Raw genomic sequence first — 26,390 nt, 5'->3', positions numbered from 1 at the left:
CCTCCTTCTCCAACTGGCAGGTTCAGTCACTAGATATGGTACAGCAGGGCAGGTCTAGCTGAAGAGGAGCCACTGGGACAGGTTGTTTGTGGCACTCACTATCGCCACCAGGGCGGGTTGGTAATCAGTACTGGGCAGGTTCCAGTAGGCCATGCTTACACTGGTTGGTGGTGTGATGTCAAGTGCATTGTGCAGGTAGGCAGGATGCAGCGGGGAGATGGTTATGGGTGGAACTAAGCGGCTGTTTTGTCTCCCACTGGATGCTCTGTGAGGCTGCTTTCTCATACCCCCATTTGCTGGTCTCCCATAGGAGTCCAAGATGGTGAATCCGTGCTGTGTTAGCTGGTAGGGGACCTCTGCATGAATCTCTCCTCACTCTCCGTTCTCTGTCAGTATTCTTACTCCATTTGGTGCTTCGCTGAGTTCTTTATCTCTTCATTTGATGTTTTAGGGTTTCAGGATTGTTGTATTCTCTGTTTGGCTTAGTTTTTTGGATCTTTGCTGTGGAGGGACGGCGTGGTGCTTCTGCCTAGAGCACCATTTTGCTGGAACTACTCCTGTATACATTTTGAAGTTGTAAATACTTGTGGATATATGTGCAACAGAAAAAGAATCACATTTAAATTAGAGAAGGAATAACTGAATAATCAAACCTCAGAAAGAGGAGGGATGCACTGGGCCTGGGGCACAAATGGAAACAAGGGTTTGAATGCTACCGTAATTTTTCTCCTTGGCTTTTCCCCTTTAAAAAAAAAAAAAGCCCATTGCTGTCGAGTCAATTCTGGCTCATAGAGACTCTATAGGCTAGCTTTATTGTCATCCACTATGGACTGGACTGAATTTCTGTACAGTACAAAACACATGGCCAGCAAGTCTTCTCACCCTCACATCTCAAGAACTAACTAACAGATAGAGACTTATCTTGTTTCAGGTCCCTGTGAAAACAATTTGGAAAAGAATTCTTGATTTGTTTACACTGAGATCAGGTGCCTATCCTTGAACTAATTAGCTATATAATATATATTTGGCCACTGTGGGAGGGGAAATTCATCTCCTTAAGGGAGAAACAATACAAAACAAAACATGATATGCATATTGTAACAGTTGCTCAAAATTGTATCAAGTGAGAAACATTTTGCATATAGTAATAACTCATTATCATTGTATACTTGTAGAAGACAAACAAAAAAACCCAAACCAGTTGCACTGAGTACATTCTGACTCATCGCAACCCTATAGGCCAGAGTAGAAACGCCCCATAGGGTTTCTAAGGAGTGGTCGGTGGATTTGAACTGCCCACCTTCTGGTTAGCAGCAAAGCTGTTAACTACTGCACCACCAGGGTTCTGCTTACTTGCAGAAGTGGTAACTAACGTATTAACAAAAATATCAAAGACACTCAAATATTTATTGAGCACTTACTATCTATAAATTTCAGAATTGCCTCTAGAAACTTCAACGGAAAACTGAACATTCAAATTATCCACACACGCTGCCTGGATCACAGTTCTCCAGAGCACTGCAGGGGTCAGGGAGACCCTTGCCAAACACCTCAATAGCTATAGTTTAGTCCAGCATTCACAGGCACTTATTTTATTCTCCCCCATTCCCAAACTGAGCCAAACCAAGCCTGCTGCCATGGAGTCGATTCCGACTCACAGTGACCCTATAGCACAGAGTAGAACTGCCCCATAAGGTTTACCAAGGAGCGCTCGGTGGACTGGAACTGTAGACCTTTTGGTTAGTAGTGGTAGCTCTTAACCACTACACCACCAGGGTTTTCCCCCATCCCACACCCCAGACACTGTTAATTCCTTTAACTCCATTTTCCTCAAGTATTGTTTTTTTGTTCTTCCTCTTAGTAGCTGATCACAACGTCATTTTGAATTGTACTAGAATTGGAAGATCTCAGGGGTAGAAGGAGGAGAAAGAGAGGGAAGTTGTATGGCTTCTTGAAAGTAACAAATTCTATATTTGGATATAAATTTGAAATGGCTTTTGAATAAAAATTATTTTGATATATTGAGTTTTAGACTACTCCAACATAGATATATAAAGCTTTGGGACTTAATTTGTTAAACAGCTATTACAAAAACCAAATACACACACACACACATGCACATATATATGCACATTTTATGCATACATACACACACAAACACACATTTTAGAGCAGTTGTTATCACGTATTCATTATCACTTAATGAATACTCACAATTAAGGATTCAAACAATCTGGCTGAGAATAACAGGTTTGCATATCATTGAGACTAAAATAATATGGTCTTTAACATAACATACAGTTAAAATTAAAATTTTTGAATGATATATAAATAAAATACCTAAAAACATATTTTTAAGAAAGGTTGCTTATTATGTTAGAGCATGCATTGGTTGATTTTTTCTTAAAAAATGAGACGGCAAATATTTTAGGCTTTGAGAGCCATACAGTCACTATTGTGGCTACTCAGCTCTACGATTGTAGTGTTAATGTGGCCAAAGACAACGTGAAAGAAATCAATGTGTCTTTGTGCCAATAAAACTTTGATATTGAAATGTGAATTTCACGCAGTTTTCAAAAAATTATTATTATTGTTTTGATTTCTTTTTTCAACCATTAAAAAATGGTAATACAGTCAGTTTACACATTGGTACAAAAAACAGGTGCCAGGTGGGATTTGACCCATGGGCCATGGTTTGTTGCATCCAGTTTTACAGCATTTTTATAAAGTACATGACAAAGCTCTCGGAGAAAGAATGACATAGACCTAAACTCATTCTTCTCTGCGACATTAGAGAAGTGATTCCATCATATGTCACTTTCCATTATTATTGAAGAACAATATTTTAATAAGTTGATGTTAGCTGTATGCTGCAGACTTCATGTACTGGCTCAGAAGAGCTAATGGTGCACATCTCTTCCCAATTCTCTACTCCATGATATAATTTGTTGGCTTGAAGTCAACCATGGTAGAAATATTTATATAAGGAAGATTGGCAAACACCACATATCAGAGTTTTCTTTTTTTCTTCAGAGAGCTGATTGTTAAAATTTTACCAGCACACCACTTAATGTATTATTTCTATGAACCCTAGCCTGCTCTATGAGTAGGACATGAGAGCAAAAAAAAAAAAAAAAAAAATGTAGTTGAATTACTTCTTAGGAAATATATATTAATACTTTCCAATAATTGCTGCATTTAATGTGTTTGAATGAAACGGACAAACTCATTGTTATTTATCTGAATAGTTTTAGATTAGCAACAATAGCAACAAAATTTGACTACCTCAAAGGAATAAGATTATCACAGGCTTCAGAGTTTGCTCAAGTAGGAAAAAAGCTCCTGATGTCACATGAATTCCTGGGAGCAACAGTGGTGCCGGTGCAGATTTGGTGAGAATAATCTGAATGTCATGCTTTCTCACATGTGAAGAATTACAATCTACATTATAAAGAGTAACTTCCATTGATCTGCCATTACACAAAAAGTATAAAGAAATCATGTTATTAGTGGCAACGAATTTTTATGGATCTCATTTTGTTTTGCTTTTACTTATCTTTCAAGATTTTGCAATATCAGTAATTGAAAGACAGTTCTTCAGGCAGGATAAGTCCAAGAAAAGAGCTGAGAAAATTTTCCATATCAGCAGGACACAAAATAGAATTTCTAATGGAAGTGAGCCATTGCTATTGCTTATCTTCTTCCTCTTTCAAAATTGTTTAAAAAATAAAAAAAAAAAAGTTTACAAACTTACCTCACAAGTACCCAAATTTCTTTTTTGACACTCTATAAACAGACTGAAGTACATATACATATATTTTATTAATGCCATTTTATGTTATTGTATTAAAATGAAAAAAAAATGAAAAGCAAACCAGAAACAAGATCTCACATTTGCAGGAAAATAAAAATGGTGATGAAAACAAAAACAAACCCAAATTCAATAAAATCTTTCATCTTACAGAGTCTGCATTGTTTTTGTGTATGATGAGTAATAGGAGACACAGAAATTATGCTAATTTTTTTTAAAAGTGAAGAAAAACCTCCAGCAATCTGATCTGTGATTCATTTAATTTAGAAGTTTTGGAAAGCAAAGCAAAGATTTATTTCTATATTTCTTGCATTCTATTCCAAATAATACATTTTTGTTTATTTATGTTTTTGGTGATTTATTTTTTATACACCAATTTGATAACATGTTAGAAGATTTTTTTTCTAACTGGAGCAAATCACATATTAAATAGGAGTAAGAGACAGGATTGCTTTTGACAATACGTTCTACTTAATAAAGTAATTTTTTGTGAATAAATTATTGAATAGAGTTTTTTGAAAAATGAAAATTACCAAAATAGAATTTCTTTTATATATAGACAGTATCATTTTTATTGACAGTTCATTGAAGTGATCTTTTATTTATTGTATTTTAGGCACTTAGTCTTATAGATTGCAAGGTATGATTTTGTTCTTTGAACATTAGGTAACACTACTGAACTTCTATTAATAACCCTCTGCTGTTAAAAAATAATGCCAAGAGTTATAATGATTTTGTCTTAAGCCATTCTCATTCATCCTATCCCCAGTCCTTATTCCATTATGTGATCTAAGATGAGAATTGGAAAGATATTTGCTTTGAAGTTTTTTATGGAGGCTGTATTTAAGGAATGCTTGTTTTTATGTGGACTTCATGTCCTTACCTGAGACTGTGCCCACAAAAATTACACTCTCATAAACTCTTTTCAGTTTATATGAGAAGCTCTGATAATGATAAATGAATGATAGATTAATGTCAAGCTTCATACATACTCTTGAACCACGACATTCAGCAGTAAAATTAATAATTTCTAAACTAAGGGTCAAAAGTTAAGCACTGTAGGGTTTTTTTTTTGAAAGCTGAAGAGATCTCTGAGCTAAAAAACTGAGTCCCGTCAAAACATGTCATAAATATCAAAACATACTATCTTCCAAGGACAGATAACATCCAATTAACTATAAAATATAAAATGACATATAAGTTCTTGCCAAAGAGATATTCAATTGCATGTACTTGATTAATTTTCAATGAGTAATATTAAATCACAAAATGATATTTAATGTTTAAGATTTCAGAACCGTGTGTTTTTGAGCTTCTTTAATTGCGTAGTACGATTTTATTATTTTGCACAGTGGTTAAACACATGGCTCATAACTGAAAAGTCAGTGGTTTGAACTCACCAGCTCCTCCAAGGGAGAAAGATGTAGCAGTCACCCTTCCTAAAGATTTACAGCATTGGAAACCCTATGGGGCAGTTCTGCGTTGTCCTATAGGGTTGCTATGAGGCAGAATTGACTCGAGGGCAATGGGTTTGTTTGTTTTGGTTTATTATGGAGCCCTGGGGGCACAGTTGTTAAGAGCATGACTGCTAACCAAAAGGTCAACAGTTCAAATCCACCAGCCACTCCTTGGAATCCCTATGGGGCAGTTCTACTCTGTCCTATAAGGTTGCTATGAGTCAGAATTGACTCCGGTTTTGGATGGGTGCAATATTCAGGGACCATTATTGAAGAAAATTAACAAAAGAAAACGTTCTACTCCATAGCTTAAGCTCATAATATTCTTAGCAAAAATTGGTCTCTAGAATCGTCTGTGAAATTTTTTCTAAATATACATGAGCAGGTCAGGTCATGGTTGTAGAACTAGAATTTCTAAGACTGAAACCATTGTATTAATGGAAAAAATAATAATATAACACTTCCAAGCAACGTTAGGGACACTTTGATTAAAAACTACTGCCAGGATAAATCTTTTACATTCCAACCATATACAATAGCCAATTGTCAATAGTTTATAGTAAGATATTTTTTAAATTGTTTTGTGGAAAGCATCAGAACCACAGCATTATTTCTGGTTTTATTAATGGAAACTAAGTGTTTAAGCTTTCACATTGGGTTTTCACATATGATTGGGTTTCAAATATGAATTCCACATATTTTCCTTAAAAATTTTGCATATGCATGGTACATTTGTATCTTGAACTTATAATTTATTTGTTTGTTATGATATATCAGTGTAGCTTCTATGATACATTATACCCCACTATCTGTTCATTTGCATGTTCTGTTTCTTCACCCTTAAATATATCCTCAGATTCTGCTTATACTTTTTTTTCTGGTATTATCTGCAGAGCTCACAGTTTCATGTGAACTGATGATTGCCATCCCACTTGCCCAAATCCTCCTTGAGCTTCAGATTTATATATCCAGCTCTAGTTGAACTTGTTTCACAGGCCTCTTTAAGTCAGTATGTTCAATCCAAACTCATCAGTTTGCCTCCTAACCCAGCTCATTTTCATTTTTTCCCCTATTTTGTTTGTTTGCAACCATTTATTTCAGTGATTTTCAAATTGTTTTTAACCCACACATATGGAGCATAAAATCCATTATAATCAGTAACACAGTGGTTCACCTCAGCCATAATTTCCTATTAGGGAACGTCATTGGGGATATGAGAAGAGATGTATAAATAAATCTTATGGGTGGAATAAAGGTATAATTTAAACACACACACACACACACACACTCATACATTAACATTAATTGATACTCTTTCACAAACATGGTGCGTATCTTCTCGTTTAAACTTTTTTTATCTACTAGGTAGCCAAGCTTGAAACCTAGGAGTTATCCTTGAAGCTTACCTCTCCCTTATGCCGTCATTCAGTTCATCAAAAGGTCTTGAAAATTGAACCTAGTAATTTTAAAAAGTCCCTGGATGGCACAAATGGTTTGTGCTCACCTGGTAAATGAAAGGCTGTTGGTTTGAACCCGCCCAACAGCTCTGTGAAAGAAAAAGCCTGGCAATCTGCTTCTGTAAAGATTACATCCAAGAAAATCCTATGGAGCAGTTCTCCTCTGTAACACATGGGATCACCATGAGTCAGAATCAACTTGATGACACTATACTATAGCAATAGTTTTTTAAAGATATATTAGTTTCCCTATTCTCTACCTCCCGAAAACCACACCCTACACTCTTTATTAGTTAAGATAATCACTGTGTCTTCTTTGGATTACCATAAGAAGACCAGCCTCCTAGCTGGTTTTAGTGACCTTTGTTCTTGTTCTCATCAAGACATCACTGCGTCTCTTCTTCTTTAAGTCCTCCTTACTTGGATCACGCCAACTCCGTGTATCTAAGACTACTGTAACATATTCTTTATGTTTGGCCTCCACCAGATATCATTCTTTAAGTTAGCCTCTCTGTGTATGTTAGGGGATTTTGATATTCCTTTTGCATACCACTAGCGTTGCACTGCCAAGAATTTATCAGAATTATCGATGTAAGTGTCAATATTCCCCAAAATACAGAAATTCTTGAAATTAATCATTGTTTTATTCACTTTTACCATAACCCATGCTTAAGACAGTTTCTTTCATATGACCTTCAGTAAACATGTATACTTTTAGTTAAAAGGTAAACGAGTAAAAATTTACTTGATTTACCTTTTTAGTGAATGTGTCTACATATAAATAAATTTTACCTAAATCTTCCTACATATAAAGCATTGCAGGAGCAAAATAAATGCTTTTAGAGTAATTGTCTTCTTCCCTAGTTTAATTGTATCACTATCTAATTGAATTGCCATTTGAGGCTATAGGGAAACTACAACTTATTGTGGGCACTGAGCATATAAGAGTTAAAGAAGCATGAGGAAAAATAAAAGGAAAGCATACTCTTGAGTCTCTTTCCACGTGTTGTATAATATATATGAATTTCTCAGTTTATCTGCACCCAAGTCTAAGGAATGGAACTTACTATCTCTGATTTGTTGTTGTTAGGAGCCGCCAAGTCAGTTCTGACTCACGGTGACTGTTATGGATAGAATTGTGTCCCCCCAAAATGTGTATCAACTTGGCTAGGCCATGATTTCCAATATTGTGTGATTGTCCACCATTTTATCATCTGATGTGATTTTCCTATGTGTTGTATGATGTTCATGAGGCAGGATTAGAGTCAGTCATGTTAATGAGGCAGGACTCAATCTACAAGATTAAGTTATATTTTGAGTCAATCTCTTTTGAGATACAAAAGAGAGAAGTGAACAAAGAGACAAGAGGACCAGAATAAGATCATGACCTTTGGACTAGGGGTCCCTGTGATGAGAAGCTGCTAGACCAGGAGAAGATTGATGATGAAGACATTCCCCCAGAACCAACCCAGAAAAAAAGCCTTCTCCTGGAGCTGGCACCCTCAGTTTGGATTTCTAGCCTCCTAGATTGTGAGATAATAAATTTCTATTTGTTAAAGCCGTGCACTTGTGGTATTTTTGTTACAGCAGCACTAAATAACTAAGGCAGCAATCCTATGTACGACAGAATGAACACTGCCCAGTTCTGCACTATCCTCATGATCATTGCCATGTTTGAGCTCATTGTTGCAGCCACTGTGTCAATCCATCTCCGTGAGGATCTTCCTCTTTTTAATTGCCTCTCTACTTTACCAAGCATGATATCCTTCTCCAGGGACTGGTCCCTCCTGATAACATGTCCAAAGTAATTGAGACAAAGTCTCACCATCCTCCCTTCTAAGGAGCATTCTGGTTCTACCTCCTCCAAAACAAATTTGTTCCATTCTTCTAGAAGTCCATGGTATAGTCAGTATTCTCCATCAACACCATAATTCAAAGACTTCAATTCTTCTGCAGTCTTTCTTACTCATAGTCTAACTTTCCCACACATATGAGGCTATTGAAAATACTATGGCTTGGGTCAGGCACATCTTAGTCCTCAAAGTGACTTTTGCTTTTTAACACTTTAAAGAGGTCTTTTGCAACAGATTTTCCCAATGCAATACATCATTTGATTTCTTCTATTTTATGGGGGAGGAACTCCAAATCAAAGAATTTTAGTGATGTGACAAAAGTTTCAGTGAAAATTTGCCAAATTCCAAACACTATGCTTATTTGTGTCAAACTGTGCAATCAAGGGAAACAATGCACATACTATGATTCAGAGGGCCAGAAAATACAAGAATAAAGCTGTTAATCCTAGATCACAGCTGAGATGCATGTTGAATATTGTACAGCATAGGTTTATATATTGTATAGCTTAAGAGACTTGCAGAAGAATATGACAGAGATAATTGGGAGCAACTGATATATACAGAAAATAGGATGGGATGGATGTACTTTCTGCTTTAGGCATTTCTGTATCTTATAAGCTCAATGTAATAAATATAAGATAGATTTCATACAATGTATTATGAAAGAGTAGCACTTGAAAGGGTAAGAAAGAAAGGACTCACGATAGAAGGACAGAAGAAGGGCACAAAAAAATAAGGAATCATTGACTGTAAATTCTGTTATAAAAGATACCAGGGAGCCGACAGAACTTTAGGAATAATGGAGTCAGGGATGCTAAGAACATTCCCCCCCAAAACAACTATTTAACTAGAAAATTTATAAGAAACAATCTTTTAAAGTCTCTGTAAATTTCCCTAAGGGCATATAATAAATGAAGAAACATTTAATCAAGAAGATCTACTAAATATTGGTAAAAATATGGAGAGTTTGATACATGAATCGTGATCTGATCTCTCCCTTCTTCCCTTTCTTCTTCCATCTTATAGAAACAACTCTGATGGCTCTACTCTGGACTTGTGCAGCCAGGAGGAGAGGAGTTTCCTGTCCCTCCCAGTTCCCAGTCTAGGACTGCTGTTAAACCCAAGGAGGCGCTAGTGTTTTTTATCTTTCCCATCTCTGCCTGGTATAAGTTGTATTCCTGACAGGTACATCTGAGATGACCAGCGCTCTATTTCCCCCACCCTGCTCCCACTTGGGGGCTCTACTCTAGGTGCAACAATTTATGGACACTGGGACCCTGAACGCCCCACTCCAATTCACAAGTGGAAAGAGGGTCCAAGCTAGGAGGGGCAAGCCAAGAAGACTAAAGACTGTAGTCCATCCCCAAGCACCCACAGTAGAGCAAGGGTGTTATACCAGGAGAGGTGGCCAGATGTCACTGCCTATACAGTGCCCAGGAGTTCTTCTTAGGAGCTCTGTCTGATGGGATTGGCATTGTTTGGAACAGAGTGTTAAAACTCCCATGACTAAGAGCATTGTTGTAAACAATGGAGCTATTTGAGAAAAAATAAAGGTTCTCATAGTTCCATGACACTAGTAGCAATATGAAAAATAACAGAGAAACCATAGTTTAACACAGAGAACCAGGAAAAGAGACAGCCAAGAAGAGTCCTCCTGAGGTCATAGTCAACCCTGGGGTTCAGGAAGGCTGTCTGAAACATCCAGGTCATACTTACTCAAGAGCAGTCAGTGAAGGATGTGGGACAAATTTGAAATCATTATCCAAGTCCCACACAGATTCATCAACAAATGGGTAAGCCTCATTGGTGCTGGGGGCATAAGCATAACTTCTGAAAAAAAACATTAGTTTAACAATAATCTCCTTTGGCTCAGGGTAATTATTAGAATGTGAGAAGTAAAAATGAAACCTCACACAGCCTGGAAGGCTGTTGCATGCCTAAGGCCCCACTCACTCAAGTGTTAGTGGATAGGGAAAATCAAGTTACTAGTTCCTATTTGAATGTAGGACAAAAATGTAAACTCCTTGAACTGTGATTGTACCCCAAAGCCACACACATATCTAATAGTAAAGGATAAAAGTCTAAGTGGTGGCAGGGATTAAGCACAATATAACAATAAATGGGTTATATTTAGCCAGGAGGAAAACCCCTAGATAGCCAGTGTAAAATATCCAAACAACAACAGCAAAAACTGAACAGAAACATCAGAAGCTGGACAAAGCAGGGAAAATAGACTAAACAAATAAATAAATGACCAGACAAATAACAACAACAACATAAATCCTCAAGGGACATGGGTAATTAGTATTCAGAATTGCTACATTATGTTATATAAAATGTCCAGTGTTCAACACAAAACTACAAAAGAAGTAGAAAATTGTGACTTATGCATACAAAAACAAAACAGATAATAGAATCTGTTTTCAAGGGGTGCATATGCTCAACTTAGTAAATAATGACTTCAAAAATTATAAATGTGTTCAAAGTACTAAAGGATACCATGTTTAAATAATTAAAGGAAGGTATGATGACAATATCTTTCCATCAACTAGAGGATATCAATTAACAGATCAAATGGAAATTCTGGAGTTGAAATATACTATGATCAAAACAAAAAATTCACTAGATGTGCTCAAGAGTAGACGTAGGCCGGCAGAGGAATAAATCAGTGAATTTGAAGATAGATAAACAGAGAATAGACAATCCGAACACAGAGACACCGGACCAAAAAAAAAGAACCTAGAGACCTGTGCGACACTATTAAATCCACCAACATGTATGTATTAGAAGTATCAGAAGGAGAGGAGAGAAAGCAGAAAAATTATTTGAAGTTATAATGGCTGAAAACCTTCAAAATTTGATTTAAAAAAATAATCTACTCATACAAGAAGTTCAATACATTCCAAGTAGGGTAAGTGTAAAGAGATCAATACTCAGACAGGTTATCTTTGAAAGTCAAAGATAAACAATTATTCTAGCATCTATAAGTGAAGATATGGGAAAATACGAGCCATCATTCATAGCTTATGGAAATGTAAAATGGTATAGCTATGTTGGAAATTGTCTGTTAGTTCTTGAAAATATTTAATATAGTTACCTTATGACTAAGCTACCTTATGACTAAGTAATTTCACTCCTAGGTATGTATGCAAGTGAATTGGAAATCTATATATGTCTATTCAAAAATTTGTAAGTAAATGTTGTTAGTAGCATTATTCATATTAGTGAAAGGTGGAAACAACCCACCCTTCCATCAAATGATGAATGGCTGAATAAATGTGGTATATTCATACAATGTAATAATATCCATCAATAAAATAGAATGAACTACTTACTGATACATGCTATTACATGGATGAACCTTGAAGATATTATAAGTGAAAGAAGCCAGTCACAATGACCACAGGTTGTATGATTACATTTAGATAAAACATCTAGAATACGCAAATCTGTAGCTATAGAATATAGATTAGGCATTCCTAAAATGATTGTAGGGGGTGGGAACGACTGGTAATGGGCAGTGGATTTCTTTTTGGGGTAGTGAAAATATTCTAAACTTGCATTGTGGTGATGGTTGCACAAATCTGTGAATATACCAAAAGTCAATGAATTGTGTGTAGAGAGAGAGATGTCAATGATGCATTTTAAAATGAAAATTTTTAAAAGAATGTAATTATTTTCAGTGTATTTTTTTCAGTGATTAAAGCACCAAGCCAAAATTTAAGCTTTTAATAATACAAATTCTAGCACAAATGCTTCTTTATTTTGTAATCTTGCTCTACATTTTTCCCCTTAGCCTTTCATGTTGACATATTTTTAACCTAGTCTCAAATACATAAATATGAAATTTTATTACACTGACCCATCAGTACATGTTAAAGTGACAAACCTAAAAACTGTGATTAGAGTTCAGCCAAAATATTTTAAATATTCATTTATTCATCCATCCTTTGTATTAAGGCTGGAAGTTTTCACAGTAAATTTCAGAGCTTCGTGTAGAATGGTGCTGATGGTTTTCTAAACACTGGACAAGGAAAACAAATCTTGAATTCTTTTTCTTTGTTGTGAAAATTACATATTTAGAAATTTCACTTTGCTCATGATATAATTATAGGGCTCTGCGTTTTTCTGTACAATTATTATTTAACTACCACAAGGAATAAGTTAGAATAATTTATTGATTCTGAAAAGAAAAGGAAAAAAACCCATAAATAAAAGAGGTGTTTGTGTTCCCCATTGTACTATTACTTTGGAAAATAGCTACTATTTATTATTTTTAAACTTTCAAATTATGTGTAGTAATATAAATACCACTGTGCTATGTCTCTTCTCATACCTGCATTCAGAAAAAGAGAGTTCGCTGTCAACACAATATCCTCAGCTTTTCTATGTTGTCACATATGTCTTACCTTTGCCTTGGCAGGCTGATGAGGGGTTGTTTACGGCACCTCTTGCTAAGGCTAAAGAGCTTGTGTACAATTTTCTGCGCCTTTAGGAAAAGTTGCTTCATGTTGTTCTCCAGTTGTTCATAACGGCGCTGAAAATTAGAATCCATTGTCCACAAATGCATTATGGTAGATGTGTTGAGGAAATAATTCATGGGTAGCCTTTTCATAAAGAACTTGAATTCATCTGAAAAATGTTAAAATTCAACACTTTAATTATGAAACCATTACTTTCCCCTCTCCACCAAAACACATTTAATCTGTTAATGTTAAGAATAAATACGTACAATCTTTTATTTGTGAGTAGAGAATTCTTAGATACGATTTATTTATTTTTTTAATGCTTTAGAATTGTTTTCTTTTTTGTTTCTCTTAAAATAGAACTTCCATGGTAGGATATACTTAAAATAACTTGTTCTAATGCAAATAAGTCTGGCAGAAAGTTCAAGTACAACTTAATTTTTCCAAGTTCTCCTTTTGATGGTATTTGAATGAACTTTATTCCATACATTGTGGTCATTAATCTAGCTTTGATTTTTGGCATTAGCATTAACAATCTTTTCCAAGTGTTGTATATTAAAGATTAATTTTCAGAAATTTTTATTAGCAGAGTATGGAAAAAATAATCACTATTAAATGGCTTTATTAATGTTACCCTATTCCAATTTCTCATGACATAACAGTTTCAAATGTAAGTGCACGCCAAAGAGAATAAAAATTAAAAAGAATCTAAAGTACCAATATTGGTTTCAGTTTTTAGTTGTGATGTTAACTATCATGCCTGAAATTTGTCTTCTTTTAAATGTCTGATTAGCCCACTATAAGAATGAAGGAGATGCTACACTGATATACACAATAATCTAAAATGTCTACTGCTGAGCTAAACAAAAAAAGACATTTCAATCTTTCCCCTTCATCTCCCTTTCTTCTGAAGTAACTATTATGAATAAAGATTCAGAATCTACATTTTTATTGCTTTTAATACTTGTTTAAAAGATTTATTTTGTTAAAAAAATGTCATGTTGCACCCATTTTCCACGTAATACATGGCTGAGATTCCTCCACTCATACACACACACACTCATACACCTACCACCACCACCACACCACCACCACCACCGCAAGACTTGGAAAGTATTTTCAATGATTGAAGAAGTATCATTTGACAGTTCAGTAGAAACCACATTTTAGTATCTGATCTGCGAATAATAAGCTATATAATATTCATTAAACTTCAGTCCTTCTGTGCCTTAATTTCTTCTTCTGTAAATGATACATACATTTCTAGACAATAATAATAATATCATTTAGCATTAAAATCCTATGATGTTATAAATAATGGTTTTTAAATACCTCTAATTTTAGCTTTTATGTTATCATTCAAATGAATGTTGACAAGGATTTTAGTGTCTATTACTTGTACTATAACACTGTCTCTTTGCAGTGTTTTAAAATCACCAAATTATCATTCAGCATTTCTCAAAATGTGCCACTCACATCTGATAAGCTACATGATGTTATTACATACGCATATTTAGAGCAATGGATTTATATTTATTAACACAGTAAGGGTATTTCAAAATTCAGATCCAAACTATTTCATCAATGGTAGAAAATGTAACATTTTAACAATTTAGACCGAATTATATACATGAATATTGGGGTTGTTATTTTTTCCTATTTTTCCCAGAACAGATAAATACAGAGCACTGGCATCCTTTGGACCGTAAGACTATATATAGACTTTGACCAGAAGAAGAAGGAAAAATAAAACCAAAGTAAAGAAGGTACTTTTTTTTTCTTTTACCAAAACTATGGGAAAAGATTTTAGAGAAGACATATCCATTTAATACACCTCAAATCATTTTTTAAGTAAGGAGCTTATAAGTAATATATGGATTTTAAAATTCCAATATGATAGTACCCTACATTTTCTTTTGTCCCATATGTCTCTTTTGAGACATTCCCTCTTTTGAAGAAAGGAGCTGATGCATGGAAATTGGAAAGCGTCCCTTGGATTATACACAGAGCAGATGCCACTACTTTGACAACCTATCATTCATTTCATTGTCATCCTTTACTTGAACACTTTTGATAAGCCTTTATTGTTTTATGGGTATGCATGTTTTAATTATTTTCACTCTTTTCTATAAGAGTATTGGGAGTTTCTAAGTCTCTAAATTTTATTCAAGTTAAAGAACATTTTAAAGTGGAATTTATTTATTTTACCAAGTATACATAATAGTGAATGTCAACTGAGAACTGTCAGTATGTACTAAGAAATACAGTTTAACATGACATTTGAATAATTGCTTCATTATGAAGTCATTAAGAGTCACCACTGACAGTCACCCAAAACATTTATTGAACACCTGTTGTGCACAGAACAGACAGATGTTTTAGTCTATGACAACAAGTATGGATAAACCTTTCATTTTTAAAAAAATGAGTAGTGATATTTTCAAATGCTGAAATAATACCTTCCACATCTGAAATTTGTTCTACTCTGAAGTTAACAGAATCGCCAGAAATATTCCTGTGAATAACTTTTATTTTTGGTATTTTGTAAATTTCAGATTTATAGAATATAAATAAAATTTGAACGACAAGTTCAGAGTTATTATATATATATATATATCAACTGATTTACATAACTCCAAAGAGAAACTATAATAATTGCAAGATGCCAAGAAACCATTTATTCTATGATGCTTTCTAGGGCTATGTAGGAAATATAATACTATTTATTTTTCAAATTATAAGCAACCGATGGCTAGCTATGCTTTTTGGGATGAATACATTTCTAAAGGAAAAAAAATCAATAGTATGTAGAAATTGCCCAGAAAAATTAAATTTAGTATCTAGGTTATTAAAACCAAACCAAAACTAAATCCATTGCCATCAAGTCAATTCCGACTCATAGCAACCCTATGGAGTAGAATAGAACTACCCCATAGGGTTTCCAAAAAGCAGCTGGTGGTTTCGAACTGCCGACCTTTTGGTTAGCAGCCTAACTCTTAACCACTGTACCACCAGGGATCCACCTAGGTTATGTGAGAGATATTAATCTGTAAATACCTGTCTGTTAAATACGTATCAATCGAGTACTTTTGCTGTGCATAGTTCAGAAATAAAATAACAACAACAATAATAATGATAATAAACATGGTCTATGCTGAGAAGAATTTACAGTCAGTCATAGTCTTAACAAAACTTTTTCACATGAAGCAAAAGATAACACAAACGGAAATGCATGATATTAATAAATTATGTGGAGGCAAAGAGAATTAGGCGAGGTGACAAGGTTCAGATAAATAATAGATGACTAGCTAGACAAAGTATTGATAGCTAGGGACTAGGTTAACTCTCTGGACTACAACTATTTCTCCATTAAAAATTATTTTATTCAAATAGTCAAACTAGTTTTTGTTACTTTTTAAAAAAAAATCATCCTTTCCCCTGATTGAATCTCTAGTTAATAACACACAGTATCTAATTAGCTAATTTTGAGAACAATGATGTCAGTCTCTTTCTCTCTCTCCCTCTCCTCTCTAACATATAAGTTCTTATTTAGGGCAGGCACTCTTTTAAGTGCTTTGAATATTATCTCAATCCTCACAATAATCCTTCATGTAAACTATACTGGAGCCGTTCTGTATGCAGAATGCAGACAATCCTTAGTCACATAACTCTATTGTCAGCAAAAAAAAAAAAAAAAGTTTTATTAACACTAGTGTATTTACATATTGATTGTATGTATTTGTATCCTTATGCTCTTTTCATTCTTATGCTTCACAATTGAATGAAATAGATGAAGGTGAGGAACTCAAAATGTTCAGGGTATGAAAGGACCATCCATAAATACATATAGCCTGATTTGTATTTCTCCCTGTACTGATGATCATTAAAAATATTGACAAGTATAATTGATTATGCACTTTCAAATATTGGTAACCTGTATTTGGAACTGCTTTAGGCTATATTTTCAAATATGTTGTAAAGCATTCTAAATTTTCTAGTGTTGAGAACATAGGAATTACTTTCTGAAAAATCTGGGAAATTATCAGACTTTTAAAAATGATTTTAGAAGTGATTTCTTGAATTACAGGTCCACAAAATGAATCCAAACAAAAGCTATTGCTGCTGGAAAGTAGGACTATGGATGGGGAAGTTTTGGGGAGAAAATTGGTGCTTTTATTATTTTATAAATTCATATGAATGTTTTAATTTGATTAAAATTTAAATAACTATTGTGAATAAATATAAAAACAGTCAAAAAAGAACTTTTGAATTATCAATTACAATTTACATATCTTATATTTCATGCCCTTGCAGCTACAGAGTGGGCATGTCATTATTTAGTTATTTGCTAAATATAAAAACAAAAGTCCTCTGGCTCACATTTTAAGTATTTTTTTCTGAATTAATTTACATATTGATACAATTAAAGTACCTTTTCCAGTAAGAATAATCATTCAATATGGATGATAATTTGATTATTATGAAGTCATAGTAATGGTCTTATTATAATAATAAAATATATTGGAATAAAACATGTAAAGAACATGAATACAGGGCATCTTAAAAGAGAGAGAGAGAAAATAAGCGAATGAACCTGTGTTAGATATCTAAGAAGAATTCATGCAAACTTTTTTTTAAAGCAGAACAGGTGATCATTACTGATTTTATGATATTACCATTCTGATCCCTTCAAACTCATCTGTCCTGTAATGTTTAAAAGATAGAATTTTCTGAAATAAATGCATGTTAATAACACATACTAGCAACACAAAATTTTCTATAATTAATATCCTCATAAAACTATTGGCCTATAATAGATTTAGATTTATAGTAAGTACTACCTCCAAAACTGCTGAGTAACCATTAAACTTCATCCACCACTGACTTTCAAATTTATTGTCCTACCACAGTATCCTGTAAGAAAAACATATCTTGTTCCATGAGAGCCAGTTTTCACGAGGAGGGTGAGGGTCCCTCTATCTTCTTCTGACTTTAATGGCAAAGATTACTCTAACAAATAAACTAATTGAAAACCTCGACACAACAGAAATGCTGGCCTTAAGCAGGTAAAATATAAGATTGACAAAATTGCATAGATACGGGAACATGAGAGAAAATCAGGGCAATCTGTGTCGTGAAGGTCAGAAAGTTACTGAGGGCTGAAATGACATCTGAGCCTTGAGAGAGTGCAACTAAAACACACATTTTGACCCATTCCATAATCCTAACTAGTGTTGGTCGACCTTTACTTTACAAACTCTTAAAATATTCCTAAGGGACTATCTGAATGATTTCTATCAGTTTAGAATTTTCCCAACTTTTACAGTAAATCACTGATACCACTTTGAGTGGGCGCATATCAAAGAAAGTCTATTCAAAGCCTTCTATAAGCCACGGGCATCGAGTTTATACTGAAACTGACAAAATACTATAATGCTGTATGAAGTAAATGGAAAGCTTATGTAATAGCTTGTGAATTGGTCAGTTTTATGAGGCAAGGTGATAGCTGCACAAGACCATAAATCAGAAACAGAATCTAATTGCTTAGTAACTGTCTAGAAATAAGTCGTATTTTCCCAACCATTTATTTTTTCTGAAACATACATTATACTTTATATTAAAACACTCAAATAAATTAAACCAAATACAGTAATCCGTCCTTCATTGCAGTGCCCTGCTTATGAACTCCCTTCAAATGTTTGGGAAACTTCCTAGTCAGAGTTTTCTCTCTAATTATAGAAGCTGGGAATGCCAAGTATTCACTTTCCCAGTGCCTTGCAGCTACAGAGTGGGCATGTCATCTATGTTTTGTAAATTAATATTAACTCCCCCATATTTTGGATCATACACTATTGATTCAAAGACAGAGAGAGTGCCTACGGCAATTCTCTCAGGAGATAGCTGTTCAATAGTCATGGTACAATATCCATAAAGTGTTCGTTGAAGGTGGCAGTGAGGACTTCACCATATCAGTGTTATGCAATGTTTTTGACACTGTCCTGACTATACAGCATTTGTTTCTCCAGACGTCTTGGTCATTCTGTGCACTACCTAACTTTCTTTAATAAATTCATTATCAGTTTGAGTCATCTAGAGCCTGCTTTTCTTACTTGCAAAAAGAACCTGGACTGATAGAGGTATTGGTGTCAGAAGTGGTTGTTGGAAATAGTCCCCAGGACAATGGGGAGAATGTGGAGTTGACCTCCTAGAATGTTTGGGACAAAAGCCTTTATAAAGCTGTACAGTATTAAGCGTGGCATTTCACCAACAGAATTACCATCTGTGCTCATCTAAAATGAGGTTCTTGTTATAGGCATGGCTTTTTGGACCACATGCCTGCCTATAACTGAATGAAGGGCATGAAACATTCAAAGATGGGGTAAACTGGCCACTACTAATGGAGATGAGGTACTTAAAGACTTCAAATTCCTATACTTTCTTCTCAAACCACAGAATGAATTCTTGAGACTTTCAAAGAACGTGCTAATGGAATCTTTTATCTCTTTCAACTGTAGAACTTCAAAACAAACTTCAATTCTAAGACCGCATACAGATTCCTACCCAATCTGTTATGTTTAAGTTAGAAAGGACACTGACTGGAAGGCATGGAACCTAGGAACTGGAAGGCAGATATGTGGGAGGACTGGGATTATTTTAGAACAATAAAGCATGAACCCATGATTCCCTTGCCCAAAATAATAGCACTTCCTGCCCTGTCTGACGGACTAACCTTTGTCTCCAGACACAGAAGTAATCTAAACCAAAGGAGAGATATTCATTAGGAAGCTTATTTTTATCATGCTCCAGCTCCATCATCCATCATGCCCTAGAGGAGCTTATTGAAAGTCGTAAGAGAAGACTAATTGTGCTATAGACTATCAAGAATTTTTAAATTATTATTGGAGAAAAAGACATTAAATACATTGGTGGAAAAATGCCAGCATCTATGATAACTGTATTGGCTGTTTTCTATAAGCTGTGGACACAAATTAGAGTGTGAAAATGAGTGTGAAATAAAATGAGTTATCTGATGTCAACGAGAATACAAATACCCCACTGTGACTGAGGTCTAGTAGCAGTTATTAACCATCAGAGGTGCAGTGGTCATAGGTTTTGTAATAGACAACAGGGACAGTGTGACACTTAGAAAGGTGTGACCTGCAGGAATTTTAGAGTTTATCAATCAGATCATGGTCCCTAGGGATTGAAATCTATGGCCAGTCCCTGAAGTCCTATTTGATTTGTATAATTGGAAAAAAAAAAAAAATCTAGGCCTTGCAACAAAGGTCTGACTTGAGTTATCACAAGAGAGAAGACTGCTATCCTATCCAATTCTCAGTCTTGAATAATTAAAAAAATCTAGAACTCCTGTACCACAGCTTAAATAGAGCAATTCTTCCCTTTGCCTTGTGAGTTAATGCTAACTCTTGGGGACACTGAATGCCACAAAATTCTATGAATCATAGTGTGGCCTTATAGAAACCAGAACCAAAAACCAAACCCGTTGCCGTCCAGTAGATTCCCACTCATTGTGACCCTATAGGACAAAGTAGAACTGACGCATAGGGTTTCCAAGAAGCAGCTGGTGGATTGGAACTGTTGTACTTTCGGTTATCAGCCAAACACTTAACCACTGCACCACCAGGGGCTTATAGAAACAAGGTAGTAAATTGGGTTTTCCCTGAATCCACCTCACATTAGGATCAATGGAACCCTAATTTACCCACAGTTGTTTTCCAGTCCCTGTTTAAAGAGTTAAAATAGAAGCACAATGACTCCCTAATCTACTATTGAGTAAGATGTATTAAGATAAGAAGGACAAAGTGGAGCTTCTCCTTTCTACCAAAAAAAAAAAAAAACAAAGCAACAAAAACCACACACATTCAAAGTAATATTGCTTGTTTTTCATGCTCCGAACAATTGCAGGGATTTCAGATCCATCCAACACTTGAAAATTGTGATGATAGTGTTTATAGTCTATCTCCAACTAACTCATCATTTTGGCTGTAGCTGAATGAAAGAGTAACTGTAATTAAAAATGCTATTCCAGATGTAGTAGCTTTAATGATGGCATAGGTTCTGATACTGAGTTTATAGTTTCTTTTCTGGTACACATTGTTCTCTCTGTCAGAGTAAACAGAGAACGCTAGAAGTAGTTTTCTTTCCTGTGCCAGGCATGAGTGTTAAACATCCCAGTATTATTCTAGGGTTAACTAATTTCTCTGCGTCCATGCCACAATTAACTTCATAGAGTCAGATCATTTCACCACGCCACCAGATGGATTTATATTAATGACATCAATACGTTAATAACATCATACTAAACATACATGGCAAACAGAAGGAGCAGGTATCCTAGGTGCTGACCCATTTCATAGCTGTGCATGAGGATTGATAATAAATCTTATGAAAACTCAGGAACCTGACGCCTCAGTGAAATTTCTGAAAGTTCAGCAGTCTGTCATACGTTTGTATATCCCCTCCAAAATGAAGGCTGTGTGGTTGTATCTTCAGCTCCCGTGAAGAAAGACGTAAAACTCTTCAGTATGAAGAAATGAATTTCAGTATGAAATGAATTCTCCAGTGACACTATTGATAATGATGACTTCAATGTCCCGTATCAGTTGTCTCGTGTGCCAGCTGCAGAATCTCATGCTCCTTGATATCCTCAAGGAATTGCTCCTGCTATGTGACTTGGGGATTATTCCTGATGTAGCCTCTGAGCCAGATTCTCCAGCCTCCCTGCTGATTCCATGAGCTATCCAAATTCCTTTTTCTTCTGCAGTCAGATTCTATTGCTCGCAAGACTGCTGACTGATACAGCTAATCGAGATCTCCAGGGTATTACAATTTATAGACCAACAAGAGTTTAGCAAATGTTTATTGAGTGTCTACTTTGTGCCAATCAATGTACTAGTTAAGTGTTAAAACTACAATAATACTTTCCTGTTAAGTTTTCTGTGTTGATTAAATGAGATAATTACTACAAAAATTAATAAAATGCTTTTTGCATAATTAGCAATGCAATAAATAAATGCTAGCTATTATTCTTCTTTTCATAGATTATTCAGTGTTTCTATGTGTATTGGGCTGAGCACTTTACATGGATTATCATATTTAGTCCTGAGAACAATTTTAGGAAATGAGTGCTATTGTAATCTGCATTTTACTGATGCTCTTTTGCAAGGTTCAGGAAATTGTTCAACATGACGTCGTTATTCATTAAAGCCCAGAACAAACCATGGCTGAATAAAACATGGCTCCTACCTCAAGAAACACATACTTTAGAGAGCTGACAGGAAAATAAAATCATATTCCCTGTATTTAACAAACGCTTTTGTTTGGCAGACTCTTCACAAACATTATCACATCCAATCTCGTAAGTGCAATAGATTTGTTGGGATGTGGTTTGAAACTAATTTGAAATGATGGGATCATTGCACAGAACCAACTGTCAGAGAAAAATGAGGAAAACAATAGACTCAAGGAAACATAGAGGTAACTGTATATGTCTCTGAGGGCCACAACAATGTTACATTTTTCTTTACATTATCCCTTTCCTAAAGCCTAACAAGCACATTGCACATAAACCAAAAAATAAAAAAAAAAAACAAATCTGTTGCTGTAGAGTTGGTTCTGACTTATAGCTGCCTATAGGACAGAGTAAAGCTGCCCCGTAGGGTTTCCAAGCAGCAGCTGGTGAATTCTAACTGCCGACCTTTCAGTTCGCAGTCAAGCTCTTAACCACTGTGCCACCATTGCACATGTAGAAATTAAATACATATTTCTTAAATGACTCAACCTATTGAGAAGCACCAGAAAGAATGGGGTGAAGTTAAATATAAATATATACAGAGTAATTAATTTGGAAAAGTAGAGTTTGAGCTTAGTCATAAAAAACTTGAGGCCACAAGTGACTCGTGGAAAAAAGAAAGTTGGAATAAGATGGGTGTTACAGTTCTAGGCTTAAAGACTACTATGGAAAAAGAGAATTCAGGTTGAAAACAAAATTCCAAGCTAATTAATTGAATTAATTCCTTCCTCAAATATTTGTATAGTGGTTTTTAAGTACAATTAAGAGAGATTATGCTCTCCATTTTTATTGTACAATGATGAAAACTGATTCCTCATATTTCTTAGTAGTTTAGTAGTTTTTTCTCTAGACTGAATTAAAACTAAATATATTTTGTTTTTGTTTTTTCCCTTCAATACATTTTTCATAATATTACTACTTAAGTTTGTCAGGACCTTGAATTTCTTTTAATAAAAATATGTGATGTTTCTAACTGGTTGTGCTTATTCTATTTATTCCACATGAAAATGTCCCAGACTGTGGCATATACACTTTACACATGCTGGCAATTGTGTTAAATTGTTTATTATGAACATAGCATCATTGTCACCAGTCTAAAACTGAGACATTTCCCCAAAATCCCCTTCCCTGGACAGTTCCAGATTAGAGTTTGCCAATGAGAGACACTCATGTGAGATGTGGAAAACGGAAGTAAGGTGGAAGTCATTACTGTTAGAAGGTCTTGGTGATAGACATATGATAGTCAGACACTGTCCATCTCAAAATTCAGTGACATGGTGGCTTCCACAGATGAGCAGCTTCCATAGTAATGGCTGCTTACCCAAACACTGAAACTTGGAAATACCTCTCCACAACCTCGCATATCAACCCTAGCAGACTTCCTGGAACGTCTCCACAGGCTCACACTTCACAGTGGCCAGAGGAACATAATTTCTTGGACCTGCCACATGCTCTGGATTTTCCATTCATGCCAGTGCTTTAAGACTAAGTGGATTGTAGATGGTTCTCTAATTCTCTGCCTAACCCCTTACATTCCTGCCATTTCCCAGTTCCTCTCTCATGTAAGCTCTATTTCCCATAAGTGCTGCTATGGTAATTTTTTTGCATGTTGCTGTAAAAAAAATTAGCATACCACGCTTAAGAAAATACCTTACGGTGGGAGGTGGGGAGGGAGCAGTTGGCAAACAAATGTGGAAGGCGCATATATTTGGGTAAAATACAGTACTTATGTAGGATATTTTATAGATACTTACCACAATAAATTAAATATATACTTATTATTTAAAATAGCAATTATAAACCTTTTACATATATATAACATTGATTTACAAAAATAAATATATTGTCCAAAACAAAACATATTTAGTTAGAAAGCTGGCATTGTTTCACATATTTACTAGCCTCTTTAATGTCTGGCCTAAGAGAAAACATCAGGATTCTCCTAACTTCTGTATTCACTTTGTTACATTAGAATATGTCATGAAGCTTCTAGACATGTAAGGAGGACGTCCTTCAGACAAGTCTGGCGGCCATGTCTTCCCTGTTCCTAAACCTGCTAGCATCTTTGGGCTTTAGGAACAAACCACTGCACCCGCTCTATGAAACCTAATGGTTTGTCTAAACGACAGAATGATTTAGGAGATACAATTCTGGGCTTGGTGCCAAGATCTGACCTCCCCCCTCCTAGGGTAAACAGGCTGGGAAATTACATTGTGCTTCCTGTAGTGGGTCATGTAGATCCTAGTCACATGACCCTTGGGGTATAAAAATGGCTGGGCAAGGGACCTTGTGGTCCCTTAGCTGTGGTGCTAGGTGGAAGTACATGTAGCGTAAGTATCCAGCCCACCTAACTAGGCCTACCTGGTCAAGGGTGACCAGCAGAAGGTAGGCCCCCATTTGAGTCCCTCACCTATGATGCTGAGTGGAGAGCATGGATGGAAGATTTCCCTATGTCCAACACGACAGCTTCCAGAAACCAGGCGGAACCAGCCTGTCGTATGACTGTGCCTTTTTGAGTGTCTCATCTACGATGCTTAGCAAGATGCCCGTAGAAATTTTTCCATTTCTGCCTGGATGGCTTTTAAGTCAGGAGGGACAGCTTGTCTGTTTTATGCTATCTGCTTCTTTTTGTAAGTAATAAAGGTATTTTCCATGTGCTAATATGTGTTCAGGCTCTGATCAGAAGGATATGATATTCATGGAGCAATCTATATTACTTATTAGTTCCCTTTTTCTAATGGCCTCTTGGCTATTTAAAAATCAGGGACAACCCATGAGTACCTCGCAGTTCTGGCTTGGTGTCACACAGATATCTCCGTTTTATGCTTATCAGAAAATGAAAGTGGAAAAATGCAAATGACAACTCAATATTATAACACGAGACTTGATATTGTGAATCCCCGAATGTATTTCAGGGCCCACTAGGGTTCTCCTGACTGTACCCTGAGAACTGCTGCCCTAAAGAGTACTATAAAGATTACAACTTATATTTGTAAAGCACTATACAATTTACATCTTATATCAATTATTATCGTTATCAGTTCTCTGATGTAAGTAAGAGTAGCTAAATTCTATCGCCCTCCCCTTTAAAGTCAAGGAAACTTAGGTTCAAAGTGGTAACTTGTTTTCATGAATATCACAGGTGATACGTTCCTGCCTGATCATTACAGATCTGTATTATTTCCACTCTACCATGGTAGTTCCCTTAAGTAGAAGTTCGTATTGGAGGAATATATAGAACGGACCTAAAAACTAATAATTTTATTCTTCTAAATATGTTTTGTGTGTGTGTGTGTATCTGAGTGTATGTGTATACTAGTGTGTGTATAAAGTCCATTCTCATTATTCAGAGTATTTATGTTCTATAAAGTCCCTGCACACACTGAATTAGCAAATACAGAGCCAGCCTTGTTCAGCCTCAGAGAATTTTCAGCTGCTCTGTGTACAGGCATGTCTGCAAATGACTATGAAAGTGTCGCAAGTATTTTTAGCAAATAGAATTAGCTAACTGTGAATCTGCAAATAATGAAAATTAATCATGTATGTAAACATACATATACACACATATATATACATAGAGACTGTATATAAGTACGTTTTCTATCTATATGTTTATACATAAATCCTGTGCCAGATATATATATATCCTTAGCATGTATATAAACATATAAACTACAAAATTTGAAATTTATATATTAAATAGCAAATATATATAAGTAGCTAATATACAAAATAGATATATAGATTTCATATATAATAACAAATATTATAATAATACAAGAGCAAGAAAGACCAATGTAATTATGAAGCAATGTCACATTTTATGTGCTTATCAATAAAAGATGGTATGCTACTTATGTTAAAAAAAATTCCATTTTTCAATAACGAAAGAGAAAATCGAACACTTATTATTTTCTGTTTAACAACCTCTGCATCCTTTCAATAATTTTGCCTTTTTCATAATTGATTATCTGATCACTTCATGGGGCAAAATAACAAAACTGTGACAGTTATCTTTTTTTTTTCTTTTTTC

The 26,390-nt window shown here is 35.1% G+C and overlaps 1 protein-coding gene across 2 annotated transcripts in view; it reads right to left on the bottom strand.

Annotated features, from left to right (window-relative positions):
- BRINP3 (BMP/retinoic acid inducible neural specific 3) overlaps window positions 1-26,390 on the bottom strand; it is a 467,772-nt gene that overhangs the window by 77,057 nt on the left and 364,325 nt on the right. For both annotated transcript variants that reach the window (XM_004382564.1, XM_004382565.2), the window contains one exon: window positions 12,988-13,210. In XM_004382564.1, the coding sequence (XP_004382621.1) occupies window positions 12,988-13,210 (223 nt within the window). The remainder of the gene's footprint in view (window positions 1-12,987; window positions 13,211-26,390) is intronic.

The sequence above is a fragment of the Trichechus manatus genome, unplaced genomic scaffold, assembly GCF_000243295.1.
Source record: "Trichechus manatus latirostris isolate Lorelei unplaced genomic scaffold, TriManLat1.0 scaffold00095, whole genome shotgun sequence".
NCBI lineage: Eukaryota > Metazoa > Chordata > Mammalia > Sirenia > Trichechidae > Trichechus > Trichechus manatus.
The sequence above is the reverse complement of the archived record's forward strand: the minus strand, read 5'-3'. Positions and strand labels throughout refer to the sequence as shown.